Genomic DNA, 13,852 nt, shown 5'->3' on the forward strand with positions numbered 1-13,852 from the left:
CATAAGAAATATTGCCAAAATAAACTTAATATAGGCATAGGCTATGTTCTTTTCAGCTTAGTCCCTTTATTAATCTGGGGTCGCCACATCAGAATGAACCACCAGCTTATGTTACATGTTGTACACAGCAGATGTCCTTTCAGCCGCAACCCTTCACTGGTAACATCTATACACACTCATTTACACACACACATACATACACATGGTCAATTGCATACACAATTCATCCAATTCACCCAATTCATGTCTTTGGTTATATTGGGGAAACCAGAGTACCCGGAGGAAACCCACAGGAACATGGGGAGAACATGCAAACTCAACACAGAAATGCCATCTGACCCAGCCCAGGCTCAAACCAGCAACCCTCTTGTTGTGAGGCGAACATACCCACTTTGCCACTCATATATTATAAAAGTGGAAATTCCATTTATTAACTTCAAAAATCAAACACATTAGCCTACTTCATGGCATTTATTATAGCTCCAATATATTTTCTGTTTTTATTTTAATAAAAATAAATAAATCCTTTTTGGATTTCAGAAATAACCCACAAAAAGCAGTAACAATAAAAAAATAAAAATAAAAAAAACGGATCATTTTTACTTATATTTGAGCTCTAGTAATAATTCAAATTCATGATATTGGTATGATGGTGAAGCAGTGGCGCAGTAGGTAGTGCTGTTGCCTCATAGCAAGAAGGTCGCTGGTTCGAGCCTCTCAGTTGGCGTTTCTGTGTGGAGTTCGCATGTTCTCCCTGCGTTCAAGTGGGTTTAATAAAGGGACTAAGCAGACAAGAAAATGATATTGGAATGATTCCTGAAGGATCATGTACAGTAAAAGCTATTTGGACAATTAAATGGCTGATTCATTCACTAATATTCTTGTCGGCTTATTTCCTTTATTAATCTGGGGTCGCCACAGTGGAATGAACCGCCAACTTATCTAGCACGTTTTTACACAGCGGATGCCCTTCTTGTGAGGCAACGGCACTACCTACTGCACCACTGCGTCGCAGAAATGGCTGATTTATTAGTCATTTTTGAGCGAGATGCTAATTATCTAATCCAATTCAAAGATTTATGCTAAGTTAAGCTTAAAGTGCTTTCGCCAGACCTAGAGATCGGCTATATTAAAAAAATTATCAAATTCAACTGTTTAATTCTAGGTGTTCCTTTAAGCTCAGCAGTTATAACAGCGGAGACTCCAGTCAGCACATGTGTTTTTTACTTACCAGTTTGTTTGGGAGAGAGAGCTTAATAAACTGAACTGTGTCAGATAAGAGGGAGAATAGGTAGATCAGGGAACCAAAATAATAAAATAAATTCAGAGAGGTCCATTTTTTATATAAATGACAGTAAAAGTTTAATACATTCACAAATATTTCATATACAATAAAGTGATGAGGTTTGGGAGTGAGGCATGTAGGAACATACATTCAAAGACAAAAATTGAATCAGTAAATCAGCTTGCAATAAGTCTACAATGATTTTACAATGATAACATTTGGTAGACTTATTAAATACAAGCAGTGACTATCTGATCACGTCTGCTTATTAGTACTGTGTGCAGAATGTTCATGAAAAGCTGTAAAAGAGTTTATATGTGACCCTGGAACACAAAGCCAGTCATAAGCAGATGCATGATTTGTTTTAGGACAATATTTGACTCAGATACATGTATTTGAAAATCTCAAATCTGAGGATTCAAAACATCAAACGCATTGAGAAAACTGCTTTTGAAGTTCTCCAAATAAATTTTTTTTAACAATGCATATTTTAATCAGAAATTAAGTTTTAAAATAATACAGTTGGTAATTTACTAAATGTTCTCTTGAAACATGATCTTTACCTAATATTTGAATCATTTTTGACATAAAACAAAAATGATGAAATGTATTTTTGGCTATTCCTATATTTGGCTATTCCTATACATGCAAATCAAGATTTCGTGCTCCAGCGTCACATACTGTATGTAAAGTTCTTGTATGGCATTATACATGTACAATAATTCTGACAATAAAGCTTCAAAGATATAAAGTACAGTGACCCCAAAAAAAACACACTTTTGAACAAGTATTTGGACCCAAATCTCAGTAAAAACAAAACATGCTTGAGCCTTTCCTCAAAATAACTCCACAAATGTCTTCTAGCAAAGTATGCACTAAAAAATGTGAAAAGCAAGCATTTTTATATATTTCTTATACAGATTTTACATGTTTTATATGTTTATTTTTCTTCTTGGGGCCACTGTAGTCACCTGAGCGCATTTTATAGTTTGAGTACTGTGTGAAAATTCAAAAGACAGCATTAAATTTGTTAGTTTTTCAGGATACAACAGTTACAAATACTTCATATATCATTGGATAAAAGATTATCGCAATTATAAGCAAAAATAATTGTTACAAGAAGATCTCTCTTTCAATGTAGACTAATAGGCATACTTGTAAAAAATCAAAACATTATGAAATTATGAAAGCTGGGTTTGTAAAAAAAAGCTTATTCAATCCTAAATGAACTACTCTGATAAAGGACACTTAAGAAGTCTCACACTGGCTCAGATTTTTGGCACATTACAGTGAGCAACTAATCAGTAAGTCAGTATCAGTGTTCAGCAGATGACAACGAAAACTGACCTACATTAAAGTTTAAAGTATAGTTTACCCCAAATATGAAAATGCACTCACCATTTCCTCAACCTCAAATGTCTCCAAACCTGTTTAAGTTTCTTCTGTTGAATGCTAAACAAGATTTTCTGAAAAATGATGGGAAAAAAGCCGCCATGTATTTTAGTAAATAAGTACTTTTCTTAATATTTTCAGCTGTTTCCCCCCCAACATTCTTCAAAGTATCTTTTTTGGTGTTTAACAGAAGAAGGTAGATTGTGAGGTAATTTTTATTTCTGAGTGAACTATACCTTTAACTTTTGTTAAAACATTTTTAATATCCTTACATTTAGCTTTATAATACCTAATCCTGAAAGGTTTTACACAACATTTCTCAGTTAAATAACATGACTTGTTTGTGTTTTTCTTTTTTAGCTACACATATTTAAAAAAAAAAAACACCCATTTTAAAATGAACACATGTCAGTGTTCATTGTTTAGAAGTGGTGTGAATGCTGATGGCTGAAATTCTCCTGAGTTGGTTATTGGACCGGGTTTCTTGTTTCGAAAAGCTGGTTTATTGTAAATCTTCAAGCCTCTGCTTTGTTCTTGGAATAATCGCCATGAGTCAAACGCTCTTCAGTTTCCTCTTCCTCCTCAGGTACCTGCAGATTAAAAAAATGTAAAAAAAAAAAGTAAAAAAATAAAATAAAAAAATGTAAATTTCCCTGGCAAATTCCCACTCCCAACTCTGCACATTTGGCATGTCTAACATGTAAAATCTTAGAAACCTTTTTGAATGCTCTGTTTTGGTTAGGAGTGTGTATCAAATTGGCACGGTCACACAGATTTATTCCCCAATGGGATGTATGTATATATATATATATATATATATATATATATATATATATATATATATATATATATATATATATATATATATATATATATATATATTAGGGATGCCACGGTTCTCAATATAATATTGAACCGTTCGGTACGACATCCATGGTTCAATATGTGCTTGTGAATTGCGATTTTCTCGGTTTTGCGTTTAAATAATTTAAGTGCATTTTATATTTCCCTGAATTGACTGTGTGTGCCTGTAAGTCCATGAGCTGACATGAGGAAACTTCTCCCTGCGAGTAAATATCTAATCACTATGCTCTAAAGTTAGGGGCGCTTAACCATCATTCCATACTTTAACATGGGAAGCGGCGGTGAAGTGAGGCTAAGGCAACAATACAAGGAGTTGCCGGCAAAGTGAGGCAGAAGCGCCAGCGTCTTTTAAATCTGCGGTGTGAGGACATTTTGGTTTTGCCGGTAAGTATAATGCCAATAAAAGAAAAAACGGTGAACGAAAAAAAAACTGTGTGCAAGCATTGTTTTACACATATAACCACTGCACATCTGCAGCGTCATCACCTAGCAATATCACTGTCTGAAGGCAGGATAGTAGAGTAGTTAATAAAGTCCTCCAAATAGCAACAATCCCTCGCTGAATCTTTCGAGCAAACATACCCAACTAGTTCAGAAAGACACAAAAATAACAAAGGCAGTGCGGGTGTTTATTGCTAAAGATTTGCAGCCGTTTTCGGTGATTGGAGGTTTGGGCTTTTGTCATCTTATAAAAGCACTCGAGCTGCGTTACAGACTACAGTCTTACATTTTTTTCAGCACAGAGATAATTAAGATGGTTTATTTATGTTTATTTAAGTAGAAATATGTTTATTTAAAATGGCCAATTTATCTTTATTAACTTCACATGTATGTTTATTTTCAAAATATAGGATTTTATGTGTTCCCCAGTTTGCACATGGGCTGCCAGCAGCTGTAAGATTTCAGTGTTATTTTTTTAATACAATACACTAGGAACTAGTGTACTTTTCTTGGCTTGTAAAACAAAATGAGTATTGCAATAAATCGATTTATTTTTTCTCCTTAATCTCCTATTGTTCCAATTGTCTATAGAAAAAAAAATCATGTTAAAAAAACAGAGGTATTTATTAAACCATGGGCTAACTGTATTGTTGCATCCCTAATATATATAGAGAGCTTCAATACCAGACTGTGATACAGTTGGTCAGGATGCTTTCTATTGTGCAGCGGTAGAAGTTCACCAAGACGGCTGATGAAAGCTGGTTCTTCTTAAGTTGCCTTAAGAAGAATAGGTGCTGGCGAGCCTTCTTGAACAGGCTGGAGGTGTTGGTGGTCCAGAAAAGAAGGTCTTTTGAGATATGGGTCCCCAGGAACTTAAAGGATGAGACAGGCTCAACGGCCATCCCATTGATGTGACTGGGATCGTGTGAGCCTGTTCGTCCCTTCCTGAAGTCCTTGGTCTTGTTGGTGTTAATGATTAGCAGATTATTGTCTGTGCACCAAGTGGTTTTCTCAAATTATCATTAAATGTGGAGCTAACAAATTACTATAAAATAAATATTTAATCGATTGTCATCAGTTTAACAAGCCGAGTCATTGCCAGAAGCGACCCGGACTCTACACACAGACTCGGGCCAGATATGGTTAACAGGAATCGGGCCAGTGTTTTACAGCCGCATCATGTGCAGGAGCGAGCTGCGGGCAATACTCGGCCCGTATAACACTCGCTGATGCCGAGTCGGAGCCAGAGGCGCTGAAGGGCAGCCGAGCTCGGGCCGATTACTACCTGCTATCTGGGACTAGCCACGATGGAAGAAATTGTTTTGTTTTTAGCAGTTTATGTAATGGTATGGCTCTGATGTGTGTGTGTGTGTGTGTGTGTGTGTGTGTGTGTGTGTGTGTGTGTGTGTGTGTGTGTGTGTGTGTGTGTAGTTGAAGATAGCCTTTGCCTGTGTCCATACTGGTGTTGGAGAGAATAAAGTTGTTCTATGTGTATTAATAGCGACAAAAAGCAAAAGTTACAACACGAAGTTCGCCCAACTTTAAAATGTTTTTGAGGAGGAGGGATTTTGAGGAGGAGGTGGGAAAGGGCCGTCATCGTTGCTTGCGCTTATGGCTTATATGCTTTATGATGTCCTCCACCATTCAGAGGAATATGTGGGTACGAGAGAGATCTCAGGTCTGGTGAGAGCAAATTCTCGCAACTGACCACTTTCCTCCTCTGTGTTTCCTCTGATGTTGTTTACCGCACCAGCATCTCCACACACTCTTTTCCTTCTACGTCATTAAACTGCGGAGAAGCACCACATTGTCGCAAGTTTAATGATGTACAGAACGGAATGCCTCAATAAATTCGATCTGCCTGTTTACATGACAGTCGCATTGTCACATGTCCGATCTATATCTGATTTATTTCCACATATGAAGGAGGCCTGAAACCGATCTCTGAATATCCGAATGCATGCGTTTTTTTCGTGTTTACACGGTCATAGAACAGATCTGATCTGTGTCACATATAAGCAAAAAATCGGAATTGGGTCACATTTAAATGGCAGTGTAAACAGGGCCTAACATTCTGAAATCTGTTAGTCAGACGAAGGGTTACTTCTGTAACCTCGAACGTTCCCCTACGGTTGGGGAACTTCAGTGCCATAGAGTGGATTGATTGAAATCCACGAATGGGAGAAGTATGAAAAGCGCCATAATGACTGCACCTTACCAACACCCCCGATGAGGGGATAGTCAAGCAAGCGTGACGCACCCACATCATGGGAGGCGCAGTCCTCCAACGTGTCCCTGGCCCTAATTTATCCTACTTCGACAGAAGTCTTACGGATTTAGATATATTTTTTGGGAAGTCGTGAGCATCTAGATAATTCTAGGAAAATACGACAGTACGTTGGGAAGCGTGCAATCCCGATAGGGAGGACGCTGCGGAGGCCATTCGTTACCCAAGGGGGGATAGATGGCAGAATTTACATATGGACTAGCCCTAAAAAGGGGTAGTACGCATAGCAAAAGAGTGGTTAGCGGAGAGGGAAGACACGGGTCCGCCCAGGGGGGAGGACTTAACCGTGGCGGAATAAGCATATGGGATCGCCTAGTGGGGATCACGCATAGCAGGCACCTTTACCCAAAACTTGGGCTGGTTCAGCGGGCAGACCTACAACGTAGTGGGCCAGCAAGTGACTCCTCCGCTGAGTCAGTGCTGGGGGCCACGGAGGAATCTGCAGGACTCACCTGACGGGGAACTTTACTGACAGATAAAAAGGCGCACGTACCTCCGTGTTAGGGAGAATGGCACAGCAAGCGTGTTTCAACACCCTACCGAATTGTTTCCTCAATCACCAAGGGTTACCTAATACCCTTGAGGAAACCGGCTCCACTCGCAGATTGTAAAACCTTGCAAATGTGTTGGGTGTCACCCAGCCCGCAGCTCTACAGATGTCTGTTAGAGAGGCGCCGCGTGCGCGCGCTCGAGAGGATGCGAAGCTCCGAGTGGAGTGCGCACGCACTCTCGGGGGACGCGGCTCACCTCGGCTCTGATAGCGAAAGAAAGGCATCCACAATCTAGTGGGAACTTATTTCGGTACGGCACTTCCCTGCTGCCGACCGCTATAACAGACAAAGAGCTGCTCAGATGATCTAAACTCTGAGTGCGGTCCGGATAATAGGCAAAACGCGAACTGGACAATAAAGAAGGGCTGGGTCTGCCTCCTCCGAGGGCAGCGCTTGCAGGCTCACTACCTCGTATTAAAACGGAGTGGTAGGAACCTTGGGCACATATCGCGGGCGGGGTCTCAGGACGTGAGAGAAAGCCAGCCCAATTACAGGCACGAGTCACTGACCGAAAAATGCCTCCGGGTCCCCGACCCTCTAATCGATATCAACGCAACCAGCAGAGCTGTCTTCAGGGACAGAAAGATACTGAGTCGAGGATCGAAGGGATCTGATGCGGCTTGTGTAGCGAGATCCTAAGAGGGCATGAGAGGGGGCGAGGTGGATTAATTCGCTTAGCGCCCCTGAGGAACCGGATGATGAGGTTATGCGTTCCCACGGTGCTGCCAGCCACCGCGTCATGAGAGCGGAGATGGCAGCCACGTAACCTTGAGTGTGGAGGGCGACAGCATGCTCTCCAGCTTCTCTCGGCGTAAAGAAAGCACAACGCTGATCTGGCAAATTACGGGGGTCTTCTCTGCGAGAGACACACCATTCAGTGAAAAGACTCCACTTCAGGGCATAGGCGCGCTCGGGGAGGGGGCTCTAGCCCGAGTGACGATATTAGCCACCGCAATCGGAGGTTACCTAAGTCTTCCTCGCGTCTAAGGACCTCCAAAGATCGGCGAGGGTGCCAGATGGTGCCCTGTCTCTGAGAGAGTAGGTGCTCTATCGAAGGGACTGCCAGGGGAGGGCTATCGCGAGGGAGAGCTCTGACATCCAGGTCCGGTTGAGCCGAAGGGGCGCAACCAGCAACCTGTTCCTCGTCCTCCCTGACCTTGCACAGTAACTGCGCGAGCAGGCTCACTGGGGGAAACGCGTATTTGCGCATGCCCCGAGGCCAGCTGTAAGCCAGTGCATCCGTGCCGAGAGCACTCGGTCAGGGAAAGAACAACTGGCAATGAGCGATCTCGGGGGAAGCAACAGATGGAGTCTCCATTCTCCAGGACGTAAGGCTGCCGTGAGAGCGCATCGGCTGCATGGTTGAGCTTGCCTGAATATGAATGGCGTGCAGCGATTTCAGCCGCGGATGACCCCAGAGGAGCAGACGGTGGGCGAGCTGAGACATGCGGCGAGAGCGGATACCCCCCATACGGCTGATATACGCCACCGCCGCCGTACTGTCCGTCCTGACCAGCACGTGTTGCCGCTCCAGCACCGGAAAAAAACGGTGGAGAGCGAGGAACACTGCCAACAGCTCCAGGCGATTTGCCAATGCAACTGGGTACCTTTCCACAAGTCCGCAGCCACATGCCCGCAACGCACAGCCCCCCAGCCCGTGTTGGAAGCGTCTGCTGAAACGACAACAAGACTGGACGCCTGTTCTAGAGACACCCAGGCCTGTAGGAACGAGGGGTCGCTCCAAGGGCTGAGGGCGCGGCGACACAGCGCAGTAACAGAGACTCGGTGTGCGCGCGTGTGCCATGCGCGTCTGGGGACTCGATCGTAAAGCCAGTGCTGAAGTGGTCTCATATAGAATAATCCGTTCGGCATGAAGCGGCTGCGGATGCCATATGCCCCAGGAGCCTCTGAAATAGTTTCAGTGGGACCACTATTTTACTGTCGAGCTCTCTCAGACAGTACAGCATCAGCTGAGCGCGCTCTCCGGAGAGGCGCGCTGCCATGGTGACCGAGTCCAGCTCCAGCCCGAGAGAACAGATCCTCTGCACGGTTGCGAGTTTGCTCTTTTCTCGGTTGACCTGAAACCCCAACAGGTGGAAGTGCCGGAGCACTTTGTCTCTGTGCATAATCAATTGCTCCGAGAGAGGGCAAAAATCAGCCAGTCGTCAAGAAATTGAGTATGCAGATGCCCGCGAGCCGAAGGGGCGCTAAGGCACCCTCCACGGGCTTGGTGAGGACCGGCGGAGACAGAGAGAGCCCGAAGGGGAATGCTTTGTATTGCCAAGCTCGACCTTCAAACGCAAACCGCAGTAACTGACGGTGGCGAGGAAGAGTGGAGACATGGAAATCCATCAGGTCTAATGCTGCAGACCAACCCAGAGGACGAACGCACCGGAGGATGCGCTTCTGCGTGAGCATTCTGAACGGCAGCTTGTGCAAACAGCGGTTCAAAATGCGCAGATCTAGGATTGGCCATGACCCACCGCTTTTTTTGGGCACGATGAAGTGTGGGCTGTAAAACCCGCTCTCCATCTCGGCTGGAGGAAGCAGCTCGATTGCATCCTTCGCCAGGAGGACAGTAATCTCCTCTCGCAAGACAGGGGAGGACAGGGGGCTGACCCTGGTGAATACACACCCGTGACTTGGGGGGCCGTTTCGCGAACTGAATCGCATAGCCGAGTCTGATTGTGCGTATGAGCCACCGCGAAGAGCTGGCCCGCGCTAACCAGGCAGGCAGAGCTCTCGCTAATGGACTCATCGCTACAATCGCTGACGGACCAGCAGTGGGGCAGCGCGGAGTGGGTGTGCTGATCCAGGAAGCGCGCAGGTCCCACGGAAAAGCTGGAGGTGAGATATTTGCTCTCACTCCGCACCAGAGCTCCGGAGGGGAGGCTCGAGGGGTGGGAGAAAGGAGACCGTCCTCCCAGCGCTCGTGAGCCACTGGCGAAACACACCGAATCTGCAAGCTAGAAAGCATAGCGTCCCAGACTGGCAGATGTCGGGCTGTCACATCCGGGGAAGTGGAAAAGTGCCCTTTCATAATGTTTTCATGGCAGTAAAAAAGTGCCATTGGAAATAGGGCCCCGCCCTCCAGCGGGGAAAGAGCAAGTTCCCTCTTCTCCAGATGGCCTGTCTCAGGGACGCTTTGCGGTCCGTTGCCAGACTTAGCTGCATTCTGGGCAGGGAGGCTGCCTGCTTCCGAGGTGCCCGACGCGCTCGCTTCGCCAGAGGCGTGTGCGGGGGCGGAGCAGCTCTCGTAGGCGGGTGCCTTCGGCGAGGAGCAAGTATGAATGGCACGGCGGCCGGAGCGGGCTACGGACCGCCGATAAGACATCACCCATCAACTGCTCTCTCACCGCCTTGAATTCCTGGGTGAATTCACAGACAGTGTCGCCGAACATGGCTTGGGATATGGGGAAAGTCAAGAAAGCGGACTTCGCACATATCAGCCAGGGGTGGCGCTCCTGGATCACTAATGTGGACATCGTCCTCCCCAACGCACACGCAGCGGATGCAGTAGTCCGAAGAGCTAAGTCGGCGGCGGTGCGAAGCTCGTAAGCCTGGGTTGGACCCACCCTCGTGCAGCTCGGCCAGCGCCTGCGCTAGGTAGCGCTGGTAGGTGGCTATCGCATGCAAGGCGGAAGCAGCCTGGCCCGCAGCTATGTAAGCTCTAGCTCCGAGGGAGGCAGATAACTTACAGGCTTTGGATGGGAGACGAGGCGGACCCCACCCCAGGCGGACCCCACCCGCGGGGATTGACCGCCATCACGCACTCAACCTGAGGAATCGCCACATACCCCCTGGCTGTTCCACCGTCAAGAGTGGTGAGGGTGGAGGGACACGCAGCACGAGCAGAAAAAAGTGCTTTTCAAGACCGCGTGAGCCTACTGTGCACCTCCGGGAAGAAGGGAACGCCCCTCCAGTCGGTCCGGCCGCGGAGCTGGGGGATAAACCATCTGCAACCCACGGCCGAAGCAGCCCGGGAAAGCACGGCTAACATGTCCGTTTCAGGATCCGTAGTGACAGCGCTCACCAGCCCGAAGGGGGCGAGCGGGTCTGGATCATCATCGGACAATGAAAGCCCACCCTCCGATGCCGCGGTGGACGTCTGGTCTCCGGTGTCATCGGGCGTAAGGGCTACCATCTGTTAGACGGATCGCTTCCCCCGCCCGAAGCTTGGATGGAGCGCTTAGAGGCGCGGGAGGTCCGCGGTCCCGTAGGCAACGGATTATCTCTCGCTGAAACCCTGAGATCTGCCCGAGTGCCCGCTGCAGAGCAGGGGACAACTGGGGTGGTTAGCCCTTTTGCAAAGGCTAGCCGCGATCTTTACTGCACAACAGTCATGGCATCGCAATGACGACATGAACTGCCTGCGAGCAGCGCATTAACATGCTGGACCCCCCAGACATGTAACGCAGTGCCCGTGCCCATCATCCGAGAACAGGAAACCACCGCATCCAGAAACGCACAGTCGGAGCGCCGTCCTGAAAAGGACGTGCTGCACGACTGTGTTGCTCTTTCTGTGAAGTTTGCAACTTTATACGCACCGCTCTGGAGGACCGGACCCAAAGAACGCCAGGCAAGGGAGAAACCCAGCTCGACCGTCTGCCGCTACGTGTACACACTCTGGACCGGGAGAATGCTCTCGTTCGCTCAGAATCGCTGGTCACAGCAGGAGGAACCCTCATCGACTCGATCAGAAAGTCTCTGAAGCGAAAAGGATGGCGTTTGCTCGCTCCAGGTGTGCTTATATGCTGGGATAATTGGCAATGAAGTACACCTGTGCATGCTTACGCTGCCAATTCATTGCATTCATTGGCCCGTTCAATACTCTTTCAGACAAGCGGCTTCTGAACCGAATCCTCCCATTCGTGGATTTCAATCAATCCACTCTATGGCACTGAAGTTCCTCAACCGAAGGGGAACTGTTTTTATTTTCCAGGTGTGTGAGTACAAGAGTGCAGTGCTATGGAGACTGCATCTTCTGTGCACCTGTTGCCACTATAGGAAAACTGATGTGGGTCCAGTGTGGATGGCAGAGTCTTTTAGATGTGCCAGGACCAACCGCTTAAAGCACTTCATGATGATGGGTGTGAGTGCTTGCGGGTCGGTAGTCATTCAGGCATGTTGGGCTGGAGTGTTTCAGCAATGGCACAATAGAGGTGGTTTTAAAGCATGTTGGCTCAGATGCTAGGTTAAGCGACAGGTTGAAAATGTCCGTGAATGCCCCGGCGAGCTGTTCTGCACGTTGCTTTGAGGACATGCCCAGGAATACCGTCTGGTCCAGCAGCCTTAAGCACATTGATTCGAATCAGTGCGATGTAGACTTCTAAGGAAGTGAGTGTGAAAGGTGAGTGGTTGGTTGAGAAAGTGATCCTGCTGTAGGGTTCTTTATTGTCTCTTTCAAAGCAGGCATAAAAGTCATTTAGCTCGTTCAGGAAGGAGACATCTTTGGCTGTGGGTGTGGACTGGCTGGGTTTGTAGTTGGTGATGGCCTGGATGCCCTGCCACATGCGCAGAGGATCAGAGTTCAAAAAGTGCTCCTCAAGCTTTAGCTTGTTAACAGTGCTTGGCCTTTTTAATGCCCCTCTTCAGATTAGCCCTGGAAGTGCTGTAGGCCAGTGCATCCCTTGATCTAAAGGCAGTAGTGCGTGCCTTCAGCAGGAGTCGAACCTCCTTGTTCATCCATGGCTATGCATAATCCTCCACCTCTGGTCTTAAAGGAGTCGTCCACCATTCTGTCTGGTTCTGTACAGCGTTGTCTGGTATCCTGCTGTTTAGCCATGTTTCTGTGAAAATCATGATGTTACAGTTCCATAATCTTTTGCTCTGGTTGATGTGTAGTCGAATCTCATCCATTTTGTTCACCAGTGACCATACATTGGCGAGGAAATGCAGGGTAAAGAGAGCCAATGTGGTGTTAGCTTAAGCTTAGCTCTTAGCTCCGCTCTTCTGCCTCCTTTGATAACGGTCTCTATGCCGCCTTTGAGCACTTCTGCCCGACTGGGCGGGGCACTCAGCCTGGGGTGTTCTGGCGATCTCAGGGATGAGTGGAAGTTTGCAAATAAAATTATCTGGAATGCACAAACCAATACCCATAATCTCCTGTCGGGTGTACGATGTAAAGTCACTACTGTTCTACACGAACAGACCTGAAATGAGCAGGAATAATACTGCAAAACTGCAGATACTGGAGAGACGCCGGGCCTCACGATGTGTATGCGCTGCCATCTTGCCTTAAGTATGAAAGGTATGAAATATACTTATAGTGCAAAAGGTTAACCAAAGATGAAAATGTACTCTTTTTTACTGGTTCTGTTTATTACAAATGAAGATATTTTGAAGAATTTTGGAAACCAGTGAAAAAAATACTATGGAAGTCAATGTTTGTTGGTTTCTAACATTCTTCAAAATGTCTTAATTTGTGTTCATCAGAAGAAGTGCATCTTTTGAAATAAGTGGAGTGTGAGTAGCCTAATTAATGACAGATTTTTTATTTTTTTTGTGTGTAAACTATCATTTTAAGGAGATCATTATGTTGTGGATACTACAGCAATGTGGCAAGGATACATTTTACACACAAGACAATTTAGATTTTTTTTTTTTATCATACCTCCCAGTAGATTGAGTCATCAAAGCAGTTTTGGTCGGGTGGCTGTCCCAAAAACGGAATCTTCATAATTAGACCTGGAGAAGGTATCAATGATATTTTACTTTGTACTCCAGTGATGCAATATTAGATGAGTAAGTGACAGAAAAAAGACCAAAAGTGTATTTTAAAATGCCTTGCCCATTTTGTTTTTCTAATACTTATATGCAGTTAAAAAAATACAGGATTCCACACAATTCATTCATGTTGTTCTAACATAAATCAATTAAGTTAACTTTACAAATTTAAGTAAATTGAATATATATATAAAAATTAAGCTCCCCCCTCCAAAAAAAAAAAACAAAACAAAAAAAAAAACAGAATTGTGTTGTTTCAGCTTATTTTAAATAAGTGGTTTAAACAAAAATAATCTTTTGAGCGTA

At 45.8% G+C, this 13,852-nt stretch overlaps 1 protein-coding gene across 1 annotated transcript in view; it reads right to left on the bottom strand.

Moving 5' to 3' along the window:
- Window positions 1-2,809: 2,809 nt before the first annotated feature.
- The window catches only part of rhag (Rh associated glycoprotein), a 37,853-nt gene continuing 26,810 nt past the window's right edge, over window positions 2,810-13,852 (bottom strand). Inside the window, 2 exon segments of the mRNA NM_212845.1 lie at window positions 2,810-3,267; window positions 13,434-13,507. Of these exon segments, the coding sequence (NP_998010.1) occupies window positions 3,193-3,267; window positions 13,434-13,507 (149 nt within the window). The 3' untranslated portion in view covers window positions 2,810-3,192.

Source organism: Danio rerio, chromosome 20 (genome assembly GCF_052040795.2).
Source record: "Danio rerio strain M-AB ecotype USA chromosome 20, GRCz13ab, whole genome shotgun sequence".
In the NCBI taxonomy this organism is placed as follows: domain Eukaryota; kingdom Metazoa; phylum Chordata; class Actinopteri; order Cypriniformes; family Danionidae; genus Danio; species Danio rerio.